The sequence below is a fragment of the Anabas testudineus genome, chromosome 2, assembly GCF_900324465.2.
Source record: "Anabas testudineus chromosome 2, fAnaTes1.2, whole genome shotgun sequence".
NCBI classification, from domain to species: Eukaryota; Metazoa; Chordata; class Actinopteri; order Anabantiformes; family Anabantidae; genus Anabas; species Anabas testudineus.
The window spans coordinates 5,528,075-5,551,046 of NC_046611.1; the positions used below are offsets into that span (position 1 = coordinate 5,528,075).

At 39.4% G+C, this 22,972-nt stretch overlaps 1 protein-coding gene and 7 non-coding genes across 9 annotated transcripts; 3 read left to right on the plus strand and 5 right to left on the minus strand.

Annotated features, from left to right (window-relative positions):
* Nucleotides 1-231: 231 nt before the first annotated feature.
* Nucleotides 232-302, minus strand: trnag-gcc. Its single transcript has one exon. It is a non-coding gene; the product is annotated as a tRNA-Gly (tRNA).
* Nucleotides 303-520: 218 nt separating this feature from the next.
* Nucleotides 521-592, plus strand: trnad-guc. The gene has a single exon. It is a non-coding gene; the product is annotated as a tRNA-Asp (tRNA).
* Nucleotides 593-1,408: 816 nt separating this feature from the next.
* On the plus strand, nt 1,409-1,480 carry trnad-guc. The gene has a single exon. It is a non-coding gene; the product is annotated as a tRNA-Asp (tRNA).
* Nucleotides 1,481-1,778: 298 nt separating this feature from the next.
* On the minus strand, nt 1,779-1,849 carry trnag-gcc. Its single transcript has one exon. It is a non-coding gene; the product is annotated as a tRNA-Gly (tRNA).
* Nucleotides 1,850-2,061: 212 nt separating this feature from the next.
* On the minus strand, nt 2,062-2,134 carry trnak-cuu. Its single transcript has one exon. It is a non-coding gene; the product is annotated as a tRNA-Lys (tRNA).
* A 724-nt stretch (nt 2,135-2,858) lies between these two features.
* Nucleotides 2,859-2,931, minus strand: trnam-cau. The gene has a single exon. It is a non-coding gene; the product is annotated as a tRNA-Met (tRNA).
* A 1,720-nt stretch (nt 2,932-4,651) lies between these two features.
* On the minus strand, nt 4,652-22,512 carry LOC113164151 (N-chimaerin). Of its 2 annotated transcripts, none has more exons than XM_026363308.1 (15): nt 21,948-22,512; nt 21,520-21,627; nt 19,149-19,187; nt 18,884-18,939; nt 16,986-17,017; nt 16,696-16,809; nt 14,999-15,125; nt 14,419-14,580; nt 10,796-10,873; nt 10,010-10,094; nt 9,365-9,538; nt 8,109-8,186; nt 7,728-7,865; nt 7,485-7,590; nt 4,652-7,340 (listed from the first exon to the last, which is right to left on the minus strand). In XM_026363308.1, the coding sequence occupies exons 2-15, from the start codon at nt 21,536-21,538 to the stop codon at nt 7,169-7,171; spliced, it is 1,380 nt and encodes a 459-aa protein (XP_026219093.1). In that variant the 5' UTR covers nt 21,539-21,627; nt 21,948-22,512; the 3' UTR covers nt 4,652-7,168. The 2 variants fall into 2 exon arrangements, with proteins under 2 accessions (XP_026219093.1, XP_026219092.1); XM_026363307.1 differs by having other exon boundaries at nt 16,931-17,017; nt 21,948-21,970.
* Nucleotides 22,288-22,361, plus strand: trnai-aau. The gene has a single exon. It is a non-coding gene; the product is annotated as a tRNA-Ile (tRNA).
* Nucleotides 22,513-22,972: the final 460 nt, after the last annotated feature.

Genomic DNA, 22,972 nt, shown 5'->3' on the forward strand with positions numbered 1-22,972 from the left:
AGGGGGCGTATGTGGCCTGCTATGTGAAATGAGTTTGACACAACTGGTCTATACTGTGTGTTATTCTTGTACTGTGTTTCCTGCATTGTTGTGTAGATTATGTTACTCAAGGTTCAAATGTTTTAGTGTGTAATGGCTGCTGCAACACCAAAATGTCCCCTTGAGGATCAATAAAGTATCTACCTATCTCTCTATCCATAACTTGACCATGGATGTTTAAAAAAAGGATGTTGCATTGGCCGGGAATCGAACCCGGGCCTCCCGCGTGGCAGGCGAGAATTCTACCACTGAACCACCAATGCTCATACAACACTTTTTTTCGCGCCTCCAAAAACGAAGGTCTACATTTCTCTGATCAGCTCCATCAGAGGCCTCTGTCTATCCTGTAGTATGCTACATGCTATGCTATGCTAATCTGATTAGTGATATGATCAGCCACCACCTCTTCTACCACTAACACCATGTCATGGCTGTACTATGTGTGAAGTTAAAAACCAAAGCTTACAGACCTACAAACATCTCCTCGTTAGTATAGTGGTGAGTATCCCCGCCTGTCACGCGGGAGACCGGGGTTCGATTCCCCGACGGGGAGTAAACACACTTTTCTTTTCCTTCATGAATCAATAATAAAATCATAATAAAGCACCACCTGCTTTTTAACACACAAAGAATCAAACTAATACACGACACCAACGTACCCACAACAACTATTTGCTGCTTTCCAAACAACGAGCCCTGGGGTCACTCGAGACAGAGACGCCATTTTGAATGACAAAAAGAGGAGGAGGGTCCAGAGACCGCTGTCTGTCAGGATCAGGGAGGGGAAGGAGGCCAACATGCATGGTAGGGGGAGGGCGGCCGACATGCATGGTAGGGGGAGGGCGGCCGACATGCATGGTAGGGGAAGGAGGCCAACATGCATGGTAGGGGAAGGAGGCCAACATGCATGGTAGGGGAAGGAGGCCAACATGCATGGTAGGGGGAGGGCGGCCGACATGCATGGTAGGGGGAGGGCGGCCGACATGCATGGTAGGGGAAGGAGGCCAACATGCATGGTAGGGGGAGGGCGGCCGACATGCATGGTAGGGGAAGGAGGCCAACATGCATGGTAGGGGGAGGGCGGCCGACAGACGGAGACGCAATAAAGTAGAATCTGTCCACCGGCCCCCGCGAGCGCATTCCTCAAGAGCCTGGGTGAACATGAGGCCCCTGTACCACCTCACTCACAACTCATATAGCAACTATAACATCACAAACAGTGGTAGTAGGAATAATAAACCTGATCTGTTCAACCCCCACCTCTACTACTACACTAGTACCACGTCTACGAGTACCACGTGTACCACTTCTACGAGTACCACGTGTACCACGTTAGTGAAAAAGGAAGGCTTACGTCCAACTAAACATCTCCTCGTTAGTATAGTGGTGAGTATCCCCGCCTGTCACGCGGGAGACCGGGGTTCGATTCCCCGACGGGGAGTAAACACACTTTTCTTTTCCTTTATAAATACTATAATAATAATAATAATAATAATAATATAAAAAGTACCACCTGCCTTTTTAACACACAAAGGATCAAACTGAATAAAACAATAACGTTATTGAAGTGATTAACCACTAGACTTTTTACACATAAGATCTACAAAAACACAACTGTTTAGATTAGATTAGTGAAAATTATGAAATAAATATTCCACATTTTCAATCTGTTGAACATTCAACTTTACACACACGACACAAAAATACACAAAAAAACCTAAAAACAATGAAAAACGTGTTGCATTGGCCGGGAATCGAACCCGGGCCTCCCGCGTGGCAGGCGAGAATTCTACCACTGAACCACCAATGCTCACATGAGCCTCTTTTCGAGGATCTTTTTTTTTAAGACGTTTCTGGACACGTGGATTCACTGAAGCTACTCAGTTGTTGTGATGAACTCTAATGAACTGTAATCATCAGTTATCGCACTACGATACTACGGGTGGGTCGCAGGGCTTAGCGTGGCTAAAGGAAGGGAGAGCCTAAAGAATAAAGAACTACAAAAGGTTTAAAAAGAGTTTGCGCCCAACGTGGGGCTCGAACCCACGACCCTGAGATTAAGAGTCTCATGCTCTACCGACTGAGCTAGCCGGGCTTGAAACACCAAGAAAAACTTTGATATTTTTATTTCTGCTCCTCTTAAAACCCTACTGCAGGTTTGACTGATACACCGACACCTCGCAGGATAAGACGCTCATTAAAATTGCAAAGCTGGACGGATTTATTACATGATGTGTGTGGAAACCTGTTAATCGGCGATTTTGTGTATTAATTAGCTAATTGTTTTTAAAGAAGACAGCAGAACGAGCCGCCACGAAGGTTGAAAGAATCAATGTCAATGTGACTGAGTTTCCCCATCTATGTTTTGGAATTGGTCGAAAGTTGTAAATTTAGTTTATTTATTGTCACACCCCAACCGGTTGAGGCAGATGGCAAATCAGAAAACTAATTTTGAGATAATAATAAATAAAATAAAATAATAAAAACTAATAAATTGATTGTGTGTGATTTGTGATTTTCCGTATGTCCCTGTTGTTATAATGAAAACTAGAGGTGACAGAGCTTTTGCAATTAGAGCTCCCAAACTCCTACCTGATGAAGCACCATCAGCTGACTCAGTAACACCTCTCCTTAAAGCACCTTTACAGGTGAGCCTTTCCTGTTCTCTTTTAAACAGGTACGACTCCTGATTTAGGACTGTTTCTCAATAATTTTGATGAATGTGATTAAGGTGCCTCTTACTAAACATTTGTAACGAACCTATGGCGCTAAGGCGCTTTAAATAAAATGTATTATTATTATTATTTAAATAAAATCAGTGCCCCGTGTGAGGCTCGAACTCACGACCTTCAGATTATGAGACTGACGCGCTGCCTACTGCGCCAACGAGGCCTCGAACACGGTCTCACAGGAGGCCTTTAAATACGGACATCAAGTTTACGGAAATAAAACGCTAAAATTCACTGTAAACATCCTGCTGTGTCCGCCTTCTTAAACAACACATTAAACCTCATCTCAAAATAACAACAAATAAACAGTCAGCAACCGTAAGTAGGAAATGTTACGTTTCAGGTCTCACTGTCCACCAGAGGTCGTGAGACAGTTTCTTATTCACGCCCGCACAGACCCGAAGCTGACCTTTCTCCGAGTGCTCGACATTTTATATCAACAAACTTTTAATCATTAAAAGAATAAAAAGGCAAAACAGACTTACCTTTAAGCGGCTAGTGGAAATGTAATGAGCCGTCATGATTAAAATATCGTTACTGCACGATGACAAATACAAAGTCGACTTTCTCTGTTCAACTTACCTTCCAAGCTTATTATTAAATATATTATTATAAATATGAACATATCTACGCAGCAGGTGAAATTCAGAACAGAGTTTATGCTAGTTTAACGTCCACGAGAAATTAAAACTTAGCATATGAGAACTACAAGAAATACAAACCACACGTTTGTTTCACATTTGATGCAGAAGATGTCCCACAAAGCCGAGAAAATAGTCGGACTGAAGTTTATTAAATAGTCGGACTGAAGTTTATTAAATAGTCGGACTGAAGTTTATTAAATAGTCGGACTGAAGTTTATTAAATAGTCGGACTGAAGTTTATTAAATAGTCGGACTGAAGTTTATTAAATAGTCGGACTGAAGTTTATTAAATAGTCGGACTGAAGTTTATAAAATAGTCGGACTGAAGTTTATTTAATAGTCGGACTGAAGTTTATTAAATAGTCGGACTGAAGTTTATAAAATAGTCGGACTGAAGTTTATAAAATAGTCGGACTGAAGTTTATTAAATAGTCGGACTGAAGTTTATAAAATAGTCGGACTGAAGTTTATAAAATAGTCGGACTGAAGTTTATAAAATAGTCGGACTGAAGTTTATTTAATAGTCGGACTGAAGTTTATTAAATAGTCGGACTGAAGTTTATTAAATAGTCGGACTGAAGTTTATTAAATAGTTAACGACCGGAGCACTAGCCTGCGACATTTTAGCTTTTAAGCTAACGCTAGCTTGTTAAGTGCCACCACGCTACAATTAGCCAGCACACGCCCTTTAAGCGTGTTCAAATATAATAAATTCACACAATTAAAAGTCCACAAACACAAATGTAATTAAATTAATGACGACTCACCGTCTGTCTGCCATTATTTGACAACGTGACAACATTTTCTGCAGGTTTCTCCTCCGAGCGTCGTGACGTCCGGCGCTGATAAAATCGTCTCTGGCTCCGGGTTTTCACCAAACACGTCGATAAGTTATAATTATTCTAACTCTTGAAGTAAACTGTATGTAAAATTAATGTTAAATAACCGACAACTGCGGAGTAACGACCGTGAAACTTTCCGTGCCAGCAGCCGGTGAGTCACCTCCAGACATCGAGGCGCAGTCAATTAAGCAGCAGCCAATGAGCGAGCAGCAAGATCACCTGACGCAAGACGTTCGAGTCACAGTTCCACGTGCCCGGCAGGTGAGCAGGACATGCGCCTCAGAGGAGTCTGTGTGTCAATACTGTGGATTAATCCATGTAGCTGCAGCACTGATCTGATAAATCTTATTTACAGCTAGATAAACACTCCATAAACACAGACGTGCCAACTGAAAAGCCATGTTCAATAATTTAATCTCACCATGCATAAACAATATAGAAAATACTTTACAGCAATGACAATAATAAAAAATGACATTTCATGAAGCCAAAGATAGCAAGTATCACAGATCAGCAAAGGCTCACACACTGTCATCAGGTTATTCTGATATTAGTTAGTACATGGTTAAATCAGCAGGGTTACATTTCACCCAGGGAGGAATGACCAACACAGTTAAGAACGTGAAAAAACAAAACATAATCAGGGTTTCTTAGAAAAAAGCCAATGTTACTTTTATGTTACTGTACATCCATTCGATTTCCCACTTGATTTTTACAACCTTAACTGTCTTTGCTTTGCAAAAAGGATCCCGACGCCTGGTGGGCCGTCACTGCTTTGCAAAAAGGATCCCGACGCCTGGTGGGCCGTCACTGCTTTGCAAAAGAGGACGATGGGACTAGTTAATCTGTGACCCCCGACAGAAATGGGGGTAGAAGTGAATAAAGAGTGGGGTTTAGTGTTAGTTAGCTGAGGTGGAGGTCCATGCAGAAGGCATCTATTCTACACCTCCAGCCTTTGAAATGGCACAAGTTTTACAAAAAACAAAACAAAAACGTGGCAAATACACTCCTTCATATTACATGTAATTAGTATCATCCTACAGTTAATACTGCTTTCATCTCACTACAGCATGGTCTAAACATTACAGCACACCTTCAATATGCAATGTTCAGCCTGCACCTGTCTTCACATACCCAGGAAACTGTTGTCTGGGTGGAATCTGATTACACGAACACGTTTCTAGGTGAAATTAAATTTTCTCAGGTTTTTGCTGTCTGTAGAAGGCAGAAGTTAAGGAGGAAAATGAGTAAAAAGTATTAACTAAAACTCCTCCTACTCCATCTCGATCCTTTTTTAATGTGCATGTATTATTTTTTTTTCCTCATCAGTTCACAATTAGTTTTCATATCCACCACAGAGGATATGAAAGACACAGCAGATGTATTGTCTTTACAGGCATGTTAGTAGAGTTGAATCGTGACTTCACAGTGAAAAAGGGAAGCACCAATTTCACTTTAATTGCAAACTAAGTAATTAACATTGAGAGTGTTGTTCTATTGAACATCTTTGCTTTAACTGTTGGGAAGGGACATGATATTCAAATGTTCTAATAATCTGCTATTAAAAACCACTATCATTAGTGTTGGTGTCTTTCCAGCTTTGAGTGTTTGACAAAGATATTAAAATGATTAGTGTGTTTCAGTCCACTGAGCTGCATCTGGGCAAGCGATCAAGAATTTCTATTTTGTATTTTGAGTGCAAAATTACAAAAACAGCTTTAAGCAAATATGAGAAGAAAATAAGCTGCCAGACAAATACTGGTAAATACAGCCTATGTTGAATTTCATTTGTCCATTGCAATTTTGTACTGCACGTGTATGTGTTTTGGCCCGTAGGCAATGAAATAGTGTTGAATACTATACAAGATTTTGAGCTGCTTTGCAAAAGAGGAGACATATAAATCCACCATTAAAGACTAGAAAAGGCAAAGCAGAAAGAAAACAAGATCGGTTCAGAGACGGCGAAAAGAAAAATGTTATCATCACTTCATTTAAAGCTCCATCACTTCCGCTACCGGGTGTAATTACACAGCAACAAACAAAAAAATGAGCACATTAGTTTTCTATGTTAGCAACTGAAAGACTACTAAGTTGTTAGAGTAGGGTTATTGTATAATGGCACCAATTAAGGGAGCCGAAGAGTGAGCTGTAAAGTTTAAATAAGGAATGAAAACACAATAGGTCCAAGTCACTTACTGTAAGTTCCATTGAGAGGAATGAGTGCACATTATGAGTGAGTGATTCACACTTTCCATTCATTCAGCTGTCTATGTTAATGATGTCAGTGCTGCTTCTTCTCCTGATGAGGATTAAATAAACACCTTGACACAATGGAACATGACTCTCATTAGGATTTGGCAAGGGGTATTTTCTGTGGTAAATGCCAAACTAAATGTTCTTAAGGTAGCTGATTTGTCCCCTAACTGAAGCAAACTAAAAAATGTCAAGGCATCCATTTAAGAAAGAGAAGTTAGCTCCATAAAGATCCAGTGTTTCCCCAGTGTTGTGTTGTTGAAATGCCACTATCTTCAAAAGAGGTCCTTAATTTTGTCAAGTAAGTTTTAACATCCCCAGAAGTTTCCTGACTGAGTTTGACTAAAGTTTTGTTTATCTATTGAATTAAATGATGGGAAACACTGCATCCTTTCATCTACTTCTTCCCTCAAAGCCATTATGTATCGAGAGTTCCCAGTATGTTTTTCATTAACTCCTTCCTTCCAAACTGTCACTTCCTTCATTGCTCCTTTTATTCACACAAAAACAAGTAGCGTCCTTTTTACCCTCACTAGGAAGACACACGTTCAAGGTTCTGTATCTTGCATATTACTCCTTCATTTTGTTGTCAAAAGTCAACAGGTGACTTCTTCCCCCGTCTTTTCACAAGAGGACAATGTTGTGTGTCTTTCCTCTCCTCTCAGAATAACACATCCTCATTGGTAATGAGCGTTTCCACCACCAGTCTCTGGTATCTGATGTCGTTGAGCGCCGTCATGGCGTCGAGTTCGGGGGCCCTCATCAGTGTCGGGCCAAAGACGATGCCTAGGTTCTCGCTGGACATGAGGTTCTCCTTCTCATACTGGGTCACCCTGGAAAAATGGAGAGGGGAAAATATGTGTACTGTTAAAGGAGAGGACACTATGTGATTCTTAGAGATCAAGTGATTGAACCTTAGTCATAACCTTTAAAAACCAACATAGCAAAAGTAAAAGTAACACGACTTGTGTTTAGACCTCTTGAGGTGAGCCATGAGGTATCGCAGCGTCTCGCAGTGAGCTGGCGGCAGCAGCTTCAAGGCCTCGTGGAGGGACTCCAGGCGTTTTTCTGGGTCTGTAATCTCTGCAACACAAAGCATGGACTAATAAATCTAAAACCAGATTACTGTGGACTTAGGAGCTGAGCAAATACATTTCACAGACGTCTTGTAACACTTGAAAGCTCAGATTCTTATGTAATAAGGAACAGTTAAGACCTACTTCCAGTTTCTATGAAGCGTGGGTAGGCATCGTATGTGATGAGAGGAATAGGCAGCTCTCTGAAGTACAGCTTGAGGGCTCCGGTGATGATGTTAATGTCCTCGTAAGCATTGGAGGAAATATCTGCTTTTTCTCCATCTGTAGCACAAAACGAAATCAGCCACTTATTTTCAATGAAATGGAAACTTTAGAGTTATAGTGCAAGTTGAAACACTCGCCTTCAAAGAATCTCTGGATGAATTTACAGATGATAAAAGTGAGATTCTCTTTTTCTAATTGGGATTCACCTCACAAACTTAATGATGGAGGATTCTGAAACTGGTAACAGGCTGTTTAAAACTAGTGCTAATCATAAAATGTACAACGGGGGGCAACACTCACCTCTGTCAAAGGCCAGTTTGACATCTTCAATCAGCTCGCTGAAGCCTGATATTCTGTACAAACCCTCTGACTGAAGACCTGGAAACAAGCAGAGTTCAACAGGGGAATTTAATCTAAACTGTCATGAAAAGTGATTTTGATAATATTTAAATAACAGTTTCAGCCACTATAAAGCAAGAATCTGAAATGCACTTGTTAGAGCTGGTTTATAAATATGAACATTTTATGTAACAAATGACAATAAACAAACAAATAAATATATATATATATATATATAATTTCTAAACTGTTGGTCATTATCATATATAACAATTTCAGTATTTAGTGACATTTTACTGAGGAAAAAAAGTTTATTCATCAAGAAAAATAAAAAGCAGCATCATTAATAAGAATAAATACTAGTATTATCAGCCGCCCTTGGTGAAAAAACATTTTCTTCTAGAGCTGAAACAATTTTTATTGGTTTTATCTTTGAGTAACTGAATAATTTATGACATTTAAGCAATAACACCAACATTTCTCTGACTGCAGCTTTGCAAATATGAAGTCATCCAATTTTCTTCATCTTATTAAATATTAAATACAGTATATTGGAGTTTTGGACTGTTAGATGGATAATAGCACTTGTAAAGCATCATTTAAGGCACAAAGAGAACACAATGAGTATTTATTTAAACCTTCTTACCATTTAGATGAAAGAATTAGTGGATTTATTGATTTTAGAAGTAATTGTTGGTTGCAGCCCTGTAGTTACAGCTGTTGATATTCGTTTCCTGTTGTGCCAATGCAACAACTTCAATAAATGAAGCAGAAAAAGGTACAGAAATAGAACTGGAGGCAGCGGAAACTGATGAGATGGGAGACAAGGGTGGTGGAGGAGGTGTGAAATCATCTGTCTCTCCTGCTCCAGTCAAGTTCAATCACTTCAAGTTAGGTGTCTTTATTGATTTCACGTATTAGTTTCACTCAGGTCTTGAATCGTTGTCAATAAAATCCTGTCTGCAGCAGCTCCACTGTGACCACTCAGGTCTCATGGGGGGGGGGGAGGAACTGTAGCTCTCTACATTTTATACACAGTCAAACAGTTGAATTTATTCTGCTCTTGCAAACACATGCCAGCCTCGTGGGTGTTTTCTCTTTGCCTCCGTTAAGGCTGCAGCAAACAATACTTGAAAGCTTTTTTTTTTTTTTGGCTACATTATATAATCACTGACTCACAAACACACAGAAATACACACATTCGCGTTCTCTCTCACCTCTAGCCTCAATTTCCTGTATGCACATGTCGACCACCATGGGTCTCTTGGTGTTGTGGGCTTTGACGAGAGTGGTCAGGTCACAGCTGTACACCTTCTTGACGTGCCGCAGGTCCGGCTGGCAGTCGTTTGGTACGACTTTGGAGCACTGCTTATGGACGTTCAACCCACAGTCTGACAAGGAGATAGACAGAAATCTTTTTTTTATCATTTCCACTCATAACCTGTGGTTCTATTTACATAACTGTGTGCCTGTGCTCATTTATTCTACTCTGAGCTCTGAAAACCCAATAACACTCTCAGGACAATGTAATTCTGTCCATATTAACAAGATTAGAAGGTGAAGGTTGCATTTGAGTGTAGGCGTTTTAGAGGCACAGTTCATCACCCACACACAGTAATAATCACACTGACAGCGTGTTCTCTGGCACAAAGTTGCATCTTTTAACATTTAAAATCCGTGATACACCACTGATGAGTCAATAGCAAAAGTGATGCCGTCCTAGTTTTGAGTCATAGTTTGACAGAGAGGAGGCGGCAACGTTATCAAACACAGTGGAGGAGGAAAAAAGGAGTTTTTTTTGTTCACAATAAGTCAAAGATCACTAGAAACTTTTTCCTGAAATGTATGTGCTTGTGTGTTACCTGCACACTTGACACCCTGAGCGATGAGACCCCACATGAAGTTGGCACAGTATTCGCACCAGTGGGGGCCCCTGAAAGTATGGACCTACAAGAGATACATTACATTAGGAACATCAGTGGTTAAAAAGGCTCATATTAATGTACATCTACGTTAGAATTCACAACCAATTTGTGGATTTAAGGGACGGTGGTGAGATAAAATAATAAACTACAAAAAACATGTGGAAATGGTATATTTGCACAGGTATACACTGAATGCAAAATATTCATATGACCCAGACAGGGTCAAGTAATATTTGAATACCAGCAATAACAGGCACTGACAAAAGACTCATGGAGACACAATAGGAGTGCTGAAAGGGGCCTTATAAAAATATAGCACGGTCTGAGTTTTAATCTGCTCATTTATTGCATGAATTGGCTCTATATAATGAAATGCTAATAACCTCCATCACATCACGTCGCTCTATGTGCGTGTGTGTGTGTGTGCGCATGTTTCCTTCTGTGAGTGTTCATCCACATTTCCAGGATGCTCTGACCTTTATGCTCTTTACTAATAGCTGCTTGTTATGTGGAAACGGAGGAAACAAAAAAGCTGAAATATAAAGAAATCTAAATGTAAATGCAGAAATGTGTGTGTGTGTGTGTGTGTGTCTCCCAACACATTGTGTTCTCTGAGGTGAATTTGAATAAGACCCTGTGAGCTGAATCAGCAACTCTGGCATCAACACACATGCAGAGACACACACACACAAACAGAACGGGGGAAGTGAAGGAGCGTCTCACCTTGAAGTTGTGGACCTTCTCGTATTTAGGCGCCAAGTCGCTCTCCCTCAGGGTGGCCCGCCGCACCAGCGATGTAAGCTGTGAGAGGGCAAAAGAGCTGATTGGTTGCCAGAAGGTGGAAGCAGGAGAGGTGGGTTTGGAGGGGCCTGTTGCCCGGTTTAGATAGATTCCCGACCCAGCGCTGGGGTCTGATGTGCTGCTGGAGACTGGCAGAGAGGGAACTGAACCAGCGCTGACATTCAAACCTAGAGCAGCAGTAATCAAAGAGCCCTTCTGACCCGTTTCCTTCTCAGCTCGCCTGCGTAATTGCTTTTTACCTCTTTTGACGATGTATGACTCTCGGCTCGGCATTATGGGACCTGTGGTTTTGGTGTGGGGATTTAAATTAAAAGCTGGTTCCTAAGACCAAATTGAAATCCCATTAATAAACAGAGTAAGCCAATCAGACTGAAACCAAAGCAAGGAAAAGCTCTCATAAAGATAATTAAAAAATGTCCAGAATATTTAATCAGAACAGGAGTAAATGGAAACTTGACGCTCAAATCATCTCAAAGCTCCATCTGACAACAACATCCCAAACGGAGAATACCGACACAGGACCAATCCTGCTGTCTTAGTACCACAAAGATCAACCAATCAGATTAGCGCTGCATACTGACGATGCTGCATGGTGCAATTCCAGTTCATAACAAAAACCAAAAGCCAACCAATAATAAATCTGGAGACTCTAAAAAACACTAACAGAAAGTTCAAGGCTTGATTCAACAGAGGTAAAATCCTTTAAAGCAGACTGATGTGGCAGAATGAGCTTTCCCGTCTCCCAGTCTCATGTAGGTGAGCGCGACAGCCCACATGGCTCAGTGTGTGTGTGTTAATCTGCCTCCCCCCTACACACTCACCAAGCAAAACCAGCAGAGGAGGGACGGATAGAGGCGGAGTGAGCTAAAAGAGGAGGGGGAGGGCTGAGCTACCGTGCAGTAATGGATGGATTTTACAGGACACAAGGACAGGAGAACGAGCCAATCAGAAAGCAGTGATTCTTGTTGTTCGCCACCAATTCTGCCACCTCGATTGTCCCAGGAGAAAAAGAGGAGAGAAAGAATGAGCTGAGAAACGGGCTCTTATTTTATTTATTCATTAACACTTTTTGTTCTTCGTTTCCCTCCTTTGTCATTTTACCTGCACCATCTGTTTTTCTTCCTGTTTCTCCATTTCTGTGATATTTCTCCACTAGTAAACAATAACAGCTTTATCTGTGTCTGAAATCCACTCGACTTCAATATACACAATCCAACATCCTTACATAATAGTAATATGCCTTTTAAGACAGCATGAAGAAGAGACGTGAATTACATTGCGTTATAATGCCATTATAACGAGCCGCATATCCAAATCTACTACCCTAAACTCAGTGAATATGTATGATTGGTCATGGATATTTAATAACTGTCTCTGTTGCACGAGAATGGAGGGTGGAGGGTGCTAATAACTAACTAAAGAGTATTCAATTATACAGACAGACAAAGAAAAAACAAACAGAAAAAAGAAAGAGGAAAATGTGGGATATGTTCATCTGCAGTCCCTAAATTTCATAGTATGTAGCCACGGCCAAAGATTTTGAGAATGACACAAATATTAATTGCATTTGTTGACTCTGTGTTTAGATCTTTTTGTCAGATGTTATTAAGAAGTATAATTACAAGCATTTCATAAGGGTCAGATGCTTTTATTGACAAGACTGAGGCAGCAGACTTAAATGAAAATTAATATTTGTGGCTATACATGACTGGGCGTTTGTTTCCCATCAGATCAAAAGAAGATTTACATCTTCTAACCTCGCCTTATTGCCATCTTCTCTGTCATTGTGCAGTAAATAAATTTTTTTAATGTCTTCACCAGAATCCTCACCTTATCACCCTCATCTGGACTTTAAAACTGCATTTAACCCACAATAAAAAGGTGATTAGCTGTATGAACGCATAAATATGTATTTCTGGTGTGTTTGTCTTCCCTACAGGGAGCCAGCTCTGGTCTCAATGTCACAGTCGTACTGCTTTGTCTGCAAATCCACCCAATTATGAAAAAACACACGTAGCTAGGACTACCCCCATCACACACACACACACACACACACACACACACACACACACACACATACAGACAGTGATGTATGAGGTACAGTGTAGGTGGTCATGCACCGCAGGTCATACAAACCCTCAAGAAGCTAAGTACTGATGTAGCAAATAAATGCACTGCACACTCTCTACCTACTTGATTATGAGCCTGTTGGTGTGTCATTTATGTGAAAAATGTCCATTTTAACTTTATAGCATTATACTTATGTGTGTGTGTGTGTGTGTGTGTGTGTAGATGACTCTGAGGCTGCTGCAGTGGTTGGCTGAATGGATCTGCATCTCCTAGCTCCTTTTTATGCACCCACCTGCACAAACACCCAGCTGCAGAACTTAAATACATTCAATATCACACACTGATAAGGATCTGAGTTAGCGCCTGCGTCACACTCAAACCTGTAGGAAAAGCCACGGATTACAGTGTGAACACACTAAAAATGAATTACTTCACAGCTGAATGGGAACTAATGAGCTAACAACAAACTTGCTTCTTGAATACTTCTGAAAGATAGCAGGTTTCTACAGGCGAACTCTTACGTAATTTTACTGCAGAGCCCTTGGCTGGAGGCCATCTCTCCTCTGCATCCATCCGCCTCCTCCTTCCTCTTCTTCTTCTCCTTCTTTCACCATGTTCCTCAACACTCCTCCTCCCATCCTAGCACTGCACATACGTACAGCGACTTCCCTCACTCTTACCCATATTTAAACTCTCTGCAGGACCTAATGACATTTATTTTTCTAAATCAATACTTTACAAACTGTGAATGCTGGATAATATCCATTTATCCAATCATTTTATACTTATCACCACATTATGGGAACATTATGATGGTATATATACACAAGCATTTACTGCTATATGGTTGATGTTACCTTAATTAATGCAGCTAAAGAGACTTTAAAAGATAAATTATCTCAGGTTATTCAGGTTATTTTGCTTTTCCAGCTGAACTGAAACAGTATTTGTGTAACATTTTGTTCTTAGGACTTATAGATTCAGCTCTGCCCACCCACCTTATATTGATTGTTTTGGAGATGTGAAGGATTTATTACCACTCATTTGCAGCTAAAGTACAAAATAATAAAGCAACCACTTTGGCAAAAACAGATGTTCTTACTTTTCCATTAGAAAATCTGCACTTCTCACAAAGAGATCAGATTTGGTGCTGCTGTTTGCTGCACACTGGTATTTCTGCTCAGTTTTTGTTATGTATCCTCTCAAAGCCACATACTATTACTCATATGGAAGTATCTATACTGTACATAGTGACATATGCTGTAATGGATAATGTTAATTGTCTGGGACTCACTAAGAAATGAAATGTGTCAGCTATTGCTTTTAAGACCTGAACACTGACAGGTATTTGGTTAAATTTTAAATGTAAAGGTTATAAAATTACTTTAAAGGTGATCTGAATCCATAACCACTGTGCAAACTCCTAAAAGACAAAACTGCCAATTTTAGGTGCTGAAATAAGCGATTGTCCTCACCCTCTCCTCGGCATTGCAGTCGTCTTTGGCCGGAACAGGTCCGTCTGGGGCGTCTGGGCTGTGTGTCAGAAGTTTCTTCAGGGTGGGCTCTTGGTTCAGTGTGGTGTAGCCCACATGTTCATAGATTGGGTTTATGGTCATCTTAGCAATGTACTCCGCTGCCTGTCAAAACATAAATATATGTGTAGGTTCAATAATGCAGATTCAGATCATTTATGATAATCATTCTGTCCATCTTGATGCTATCCCAGTGTGTAAATAAACATGGGCAGTGAGCTCAAGATGAATGCAGATTTACTTCCTTTTTCGTGGTCTTAAGAAATCCAGGGATTCGTTCGATCAGGTAAACAAGTGGTGATGAAGCGGTATTATTCGAGTCAAGCTGGCTGATTCATCCCTGATAAACATGGGCTGAAACCTATAAAATGCTTTCACTGTGGGAAGTAATCATCTATAATCATCATTTACTGACTATTCTGACTTGTCTGCCGATCAGTACTGTTCAGTCACTTTAAATGTTTGTCACTAAGATGGAAGACGAGGTGGGGAGAGATGGATGCAAACACACAGACACACACACCTTTGTCTCAATGTAAAGCGTGATGAGGCCGTCTGTGACCAGGTCATGGATGGACTCAAACCTCTTCTCTCCAACAAAGTGTTTTCCATCATGGTAGAGACGGAAGTTTCTTGTCTGATTCCCGAACCTGAGATGGGAAAGAGTAAAAAGAGACAAATCAAATGAGCTCTCTTTCATTTTGTGTCCTGAATGTGTAAATCAAACCAGCTGGATTCCGCAAAATAAGGTCATAGTGGCAGTAACACTGCTTTTCAAAACCCCTATCACTTGCATCTTTAAATTGGACTCTGGGATATTTAGAACAAATTCTACAGGAGTCAACATTTACCTGAGATCTGGTGCTTAATATCTTAACAACACTTGCTTTTTTATTTCTAAAATGTGATCTAAATAAGTCAACTGGTTGTTTTGCATCTTCACCTTTTGCTTTTTGTTCAATATCTAAAAGTATGAAAAGTATAAGAAGTTTTAAATCAAACGTCCAACAAGAGGAGAAGCCTATAAACAAACCTGACTTAATGTACTGTGCAAACGTCTTAGGCCTCCATTAGATTTGTTAATGGCCATAAATATTTATTTCTGAGTTTTCATGTTAGAACAACTAGCAACACAAAAAAGTGGTTTATTGGCTGCTGTTCCTCCACAAATTCCTGATCAAGCTTCTTAAGGACTATGGAAGGATCAACTTAGCATCCAGATGAAGCTACCAGAAACTGAACCAGGTCCTTGCTGGACCTCTTCTGGTCTCTCAAAGAAAACATTCTGAGAAATATTACATTCCATTTCCACTTTTTTGTGGAAATGTTTATATATATGTTTTTCATTATATTTCAAAAAATATAATGGTGGCTGAAGACCTTTGCACAGTACTGTATATGTTACATTTTCTGCTCCTATTTTCTCTTTTAATCATACACTAGAATCACAATTTAGAAGCACAAATAGACAATTATACTGAAAGTCAGAGATAACAGCATAAACTCTACTAGGTGACAGAGTTGTGATAGACAGACCCTGAACTGGGGCAACACGACACCACTGCAAGATAAAACATCACTGTTAGATCATTAACCCAAAATCCAACCTTTCCTTTTCTGCCAGCACAGACTGGGACCGTAGTTTATGAAGGGGTATTTATGGAAGGTAATTATTACCACAGAGATGGGAGAGATAGTGAAAGAGAGAGAAAGTTGTTCAGGTGGAAGAACGACACAGCTATGAATAGACCACACTGACCCAAAACCAAATTCAAATTATGCCATGGACCCATTTAAAAGTGTGACACCTACTCTGAGAAAATGACAGCTCACATTAAAAGTACAACTGGGCTGGTTAAAAAAAAAAGTTACTTGCTTACAAGCTAATTGGGTTAAAGCATTTTTTCTACTGACCAGTAAACATTGGTCAGTCTCTGAAATCTCAGACTCACTTCCAAATATCATTAGTTTCACAAGGAAAGGTATACTATACTATACTTATATATATTTGGCAGAGGATAAAATAATAACAAACATGAATTTCATATTCCAGACTCAATTTGGTGGTAGCTGTTTTAGTTCTGCCTTTAGTGCTTCGTTTTCTAATTGTTATCCTTGGTTCAGAACACATGCCCCTACATATCTAGTGGCACCACTGAGCTCATGTTTGTTCTTGATCGAGTCTCCTGAGATTAGCCAAACACATGGAGACAAATGTACCGTAGAGCCAGTGTGTATGTGCCAGGCTGTCTCTGACTCTCTCTGATGAGGTAGCTGCCTTCGGCCTGACTGAGTAACTGATCGGCCTCTTCTCTTGAGATCATCCCATGGTACCTGGATGAAAGAGGAAACATGATATTGTATGTATGTGGGAAACAGGAGATTAGATTAAATGAAGATAAACCTAACTGGAATAGACTTAATGTAAGTGAAGATGGTTGAAAAGGATCCTCACTGTTTGACATGCACTGACACAACCTCCTTGATATAAACAGACACAGCCAACTTACTCTCTCCCATAATATTTCGGTCGGTTTTCCACCTGTGGGGAAAACAAAAAATTCAGACTGTGGCATCGATGGTGATATAATACTACTCCCTGAACACAACCTTACGATCCAGTACAATAGTAGATCATTCATAAAACACACAAAAAACAACAATATTGTGTGTAAAACGCCACTGGCTCCAACATTAAACAAACTCTGTGCTCAGGCTGAATATTTTCCCAGACTCTGGCACATTTCAGGGACTTGAATGTAAACCTTGCTTGGCGCCCAGCGTGTGTCTAAGTTCGTGAGTGTGTGGGCGCAGTGGATAATGCATGAGTCAGATAAAAAGCTGAACACTGTGTTGTTCTCAAGAAAAACTGCTGTCGAGCCAATAAATCCACAAAGAGAAGGGAATATTAACGTAGGTTTAGTCTGTATGTGAAGTGTGTACAGCAGTAATTATGTTTTTCACGTTTGTGTCATAATATGCACATTATGATTCATCAGGAAGTCATTTTCAGCTTTTATATTACAACATTTTAGGAAATGCCATTGTACTCCCTGTACTATATGGTGGACATGAACATGAACAAAGTAATAATAAGTTAAGACAAGTTAAAAGTTGGTGAGGAGCTGGTTTAAGATCAGACAGGAGGTATGCCACCCCACTGTTTATCAGCCATGCACGTGTCCTTTTGGACAGTTACCAAAACTGCTCTGAGGCCTGTCAGTAAGCCGTGCACGGAGAAGACGGACTAATAACATCACTAATACTCAGACAATCTTTGACTTCACGTTACAGTTCTGAGCTGGAGAGAAGCAGATTTTTAAATTAATGATAAAATGAAGTGGCGCACAGTGAAACAGGGCGCATGGCAAAACATGAATGCAAACCTCAAACTTTTACTTTTCTACATCCCATACACCTGTAGCAGACAAATAGGTGCTGACGGACTGACTGCTAAAGTCAAGTGAAACTCCAACTAAACTTAAACTTGTTGTGTTTCTTTAAATGCTGTTAATGAACAGCAGAACAGACCCCATTTACTGATTTATGCCACACATTAAAAAGTACCAGCCATAGCTAAGTGTTTATTGGTGCATCATTAAAATCACATATGGCTGAACTCCCAGTAGACATCATGGAGCTTCTGGTGGCAGGGGGGCTCCTCCACTCCGTCTGTGCTCAAGTCTGCTCCTTTTAACTGGGTCAGCACCGACTACCTGACCAGACCAGGGCATTAAAACCAACAGCTGTTCATTTTGCGTATATACACACACATACACATCCATCCGTCCGGCTTTGTCTTTTACAGATTAAGACACACACAAACACCAGACATACAATCCACTGCATTTTTATCCTGCTTGGATTCCCCCAAACCCCCCACACACACATCTGGTGGTCGCCTCCCCTGGAGGCAGATGTACCGGTGCATGGCATTTAGTGGACATTAGCAATACCCAACAGCACCTTAGTGAACTCAGCTAGAAGAGATTGGATTTAATTTAACTCCAACATCTTAGAAGCAAACCTACAATTCTTTATAAAAACTCCAAAGACACCCTGCACAGATAGTCCCGTCCATTTGCTAAATTCTTAAATCTTATTATCTTATTAATAACAACCATTGCTTAGTAAATACGATCTCTGGGAAGATTTTATTTTGTTTTAAGATATCTAATATGAATGTCTCTGCTTCCTTAATGATGTAGAATTGGACGCCACTTGTTATAAAATCCTATAACTGAAGAACTGGCACTGTTGATGTTTCATTTGTTTCCTCGTCTCCTACAGTTCCTCTATTTATGTTACTTTAACGCAATATCAAACTGTCTAAAGCTGGATTAATCTAGAATAACACAAGTCTTTCCAGACATTGGCAGACCGATAATAAGGGAGTGTGTGTTCTCACCTCACAGGTGCAGGTAACTCTGCGTGGGTGGGGTGCCTCCTGCTGGAGCTGGTACACTGTGGCAGAGAACATAAAGTACGTAATGAACAAAGAGTATGTGAACCACTGTTCTATACATATATATATATATATATATAGATAGATATATAGATATTTTAAGAAACCAAACACCAACAGAACTGTTAATCACATCAATGAAAAAGCTATTTTGCATTTTTTTATTACCTAAATACACAACTGAGGCGAAAGTACTGTTGATACTTACAGTAGGACTTCCACACTGGCGGCCTGTATTCATCATGATCTGGAAACAACAAGTGCAATGTATTAATCAAAATATTTTTTTTTAAAGGTATTTTTTATAACCCTAAACAGTTACTCAAACTGAACCCTCTTTGAGACAGTGCCCCCAAGTGGAGAAAATATGACAGTGTCAGTGCTTTTATCTGTTCTGTTTCAAATGTTGATATAATCCATCAATCACGTAAGATCAGGCTTTACCCATTGAATTTAATCTTTTTTCCTTTTTTAAATTAATTTAATAACATATATATTCTATTTGGGAATTTATGGGAGCTTGATGCACAAACGAAAACAGACATTTTACATTCAATCAAAAATGCTGAAATCCTGGTTTAATATTTTAACAGTTGCTGCGCTGTCACAAAAACAAGAATTTGGATCATTTCAAGGCTCAACACTGGAGAATAACACAGCAGTCACTGTCAGAAAAACAATCTAAATTAACAGCTTAACATCTAGAAATAATAGGATGTCACGCTAATAGCAAGAGATATAATATCAAGGCTTTCAAATGACTTTATTTTTCTTAGTTTGTGTGTAATTATCTTGGGAGATCAGAGTGATCGATGATCACTGATGATGTTCTTTTCCACACTAAAACTACACAGATAATAAATGGTAATAAAGTGGCTTAATAAATAAATCTACTTTGTAAAGGATTTGTTTATATTGCTTTGCAGAGAGCACAGCTTGTAAATGAGATCTGTGTGATGCTTATCTTGCTTTTGCTGTCGCCCCCTGAGGCCTACCCATTGTAAGTTAATTGTAGATAGATATCAATGGTACAGCAGTGTTTCCTTGATATTTTCTCAGCTGTAGCACACCACAGATAGCTCCAAAATGAATATTAGAGGAACTGGAACTGAACCATTTTAGCCACCAGCGCTTATTTGGACTTTCGCTGAACTCTGTTTGGCTGAACTCAGAGCTACTGATCTGAACCTCTACTGACAAACCTCCAATGTGATTACTGGGACATCCATCCAATTACAAATTTACATTCAATGCTGAATGCATTTCTTAAGTGATTCATGACCAATCTGCATACAAGATTTAACACTGCATAAACCCAAACTATGACAAATAATATATAAGCGTTATAGGTGCATGACAAATGGCCATTTAACTCTTTTACCAATGTTATGTGAATTTCCCAATTTCTCAAAGAAGATACCAATTCTACTTAAGTACAAATACTCAAAAAGCCAAACAATAAAACTCTGACCTCTTAAAAAATAAGAATAATATAACAATATATTTCAAGTTTATCCCTTTGTAAGAATTTGCAATTTCTGGAATCCACTGTCTTCCACCTTCTCGGCATGGGTAAAACTAACAGCCTGTTTCCTGTCTTGGTGTATTCTGCATTCACTCCACAAGCCTTATCTATTCAACACTTGTAGTCCCAGTATCCTGTCTTCAAAACAACTCCAAATCCTCCCTGGGCAAAGGCCTCAGTCTCTGTCTCAAGGCAACGTCAAACCTCACATAGAGGCACACTCAAATAAAACCAGACAACTCAGCTGCTAATACTGACAACATCTGCACCAGAAATGAGAAGTAATAAAGTCTGGTGCTTTCACGCCACACACCCCATCCACATTCTGCATGCACAATGGTGCACTGCCATTTTACTCAAGTATTTCATTTTTTATCTTGCTACTTTTCACTATCTTGGTTTGGGCAGTCATAATTTTGCAAACAATAAATTGAAAAATTATGATTATGATATTGACGTATATTTCTGAGGGTCACTCAAAAGGAAATGAACACAAGATGAAACACCAACGCTTTGCTTATCTATTTTCCGACATTAATTGTCAGCAGTTCCACCAAATAGTAATTTAAAAAAAACACACTAATACCATCAAAATAAAAACTAATGCACTTGAGACTTAACTGTTACTTTTGTTTGTTTACTGTACAGTAAAGATCCAGTAAGATAAATATAAGATATAGACCTGTCAGTGTGGACATTGTTAAATATGATGTATTCAATTATTATAATATTATAATATAAGTAAAGCAGATTAGGTACTATGTAAAGTAAAATGTAGAGGAGTAGAATTATTAATAGCATAAAATGGAAATTTTCCAAGTCAAATGAAGTGTTTTGTTGTAAATAAACTGACTTCAGCTTTATGCAACTGGTTCCTCAAGATTTCACTGGCCTCTCCCAGTCTATGAATGAATATCTACTATATTTATCCCACAACATTAGTCAGTATACTATGTATTGTCTACCAGCCACAAATAAATAAATTGCACACAGAAACACACCACTAATAAACCCATGTAAAGGCACAATGGCCCGTGTAAAGTGTGAAGCTTACCAAAGACATTTAGAGCCATCTTGATTCTCTGATATGATGATGAACAATTAACCAGCAGATCCCAATCTCCAGCAAATAAAAAAAAAAGGATCCGCTTTAGTTTAAATCCTGAAAGAGAACAGACAGATTAGATTAAGGTGGAGGTGTTCAATTAAAAACTAATATTGTTGATTTAACCTGGTTGAAGAAAAAACAACTGAGTAACAATAAACAATAAATGCTCCATCTCACATTAGTGGAGAGCTAACGTTAGCAGATACGGTCAACGTTACTTTAGTTGGCAGCCTGGACAAAACTAAACGGAGTAGGGTTATTTTTAGAGCACATTGTAAAGAAAATATCTGCTTTCTAAAACAATGGAGGTGCACAAACGATGTGGAACAGTGGTTTATTAACGTAAACCTTTGCTAATACTGCGTTGTACTCACATCCATTCTACTCTGTAGTCGCCATCTTGCTGAGTCACGTGAGCCGTCTCGCCCTCTCTCTGGGGTAACTATGGCAACGGACCTGCTCATGCTACGTTACGGACGAAGAAAGACGCAGTTTGAGTCGATTTAAAGCGGTTATCTTTGTTCCTTTTGCTCTTTATTTGTTGTTATGTGTCAGCATAGTGGTGACTTAAGTTGGTATTTTTAAAAGAATATTAGTTTTGTAAGAAATAAACCCGGCCGACGCCGTGTGCCGGTTAGCTAGCTAGCAATAGCAACGATGCAAACCCGACTTTACTTCCGGATAATTAGAGTGATGCTGCCGGCGGGCTACAGTGGCCGGTTAGCTCAGTTGGTTAGAGCGTGGTGCTAATAACGCCAAGGTCGCGGGTTCGATCCCCGTACGGGCCATCGCTGCTTTTTCCTCCTGAGAAGCTTAGTGAAATTTACTCTCTTCATTTATACAGGCTACAACTTTGTCCTATTTGATCGCATGATGTTTAATTTGGGATTTGTTTGTGCTTAATGTTTTGGAAACATGTCAATACTCTAACTTAGCAACTTCAGAGAAATAAGAAATCAGAGTCCTTAACCATGAGGATATTATTCAATATTAAAATTGTATTTTGCAGTAGCTGCTGGTGGGATACAATTACAGATTGTTTTAATTCAAGCACTGAGCTTAAGAACAAATTTGTAGAGTATGTCCACATCATACCACTTGATACTTACTACTGTTTATAGTATAGCTATTACATGTAAATTAAAATATTTAAATGATAGTATAGATTTTATCACTTAAGTACTGTACTTAAGTACAATTTTAACGTATTTCTACTTAATTGTGTTCATTTTCTGCTACTTTATATTTTTCCAAGGCAAATAACGTCTTCTCCTACTCCACTACATTAATTTGACAACTTTAGTTACTACTTCACTCAAATCCAAAATACAATAACCAAAAATGACAAAAGACAAATGTAGGCAAGCTACCCAGCAGTACGCAGTGTATTTAATTGTTT

Excerpts from the sequence above, each read along its gene's own strand:
- LOC113164151 (XM_026363307.1), bottom strand. Across the intron at positions 15,126-16,695 it reads ACATACACACTGGCTCTACG|GTTCGGGAATCAGACAAGAA; the intron begins GTACATTTGTCT and ends TTCCCATCTCAG. Across the intron at positions 7,341-7,484 it reads CTCATGGCTCACCTCAAGAG|GGTGACCCAGTATGAGAAGG; the intron begins GTCTAAACACAA and ends CCATTTTTCCAG.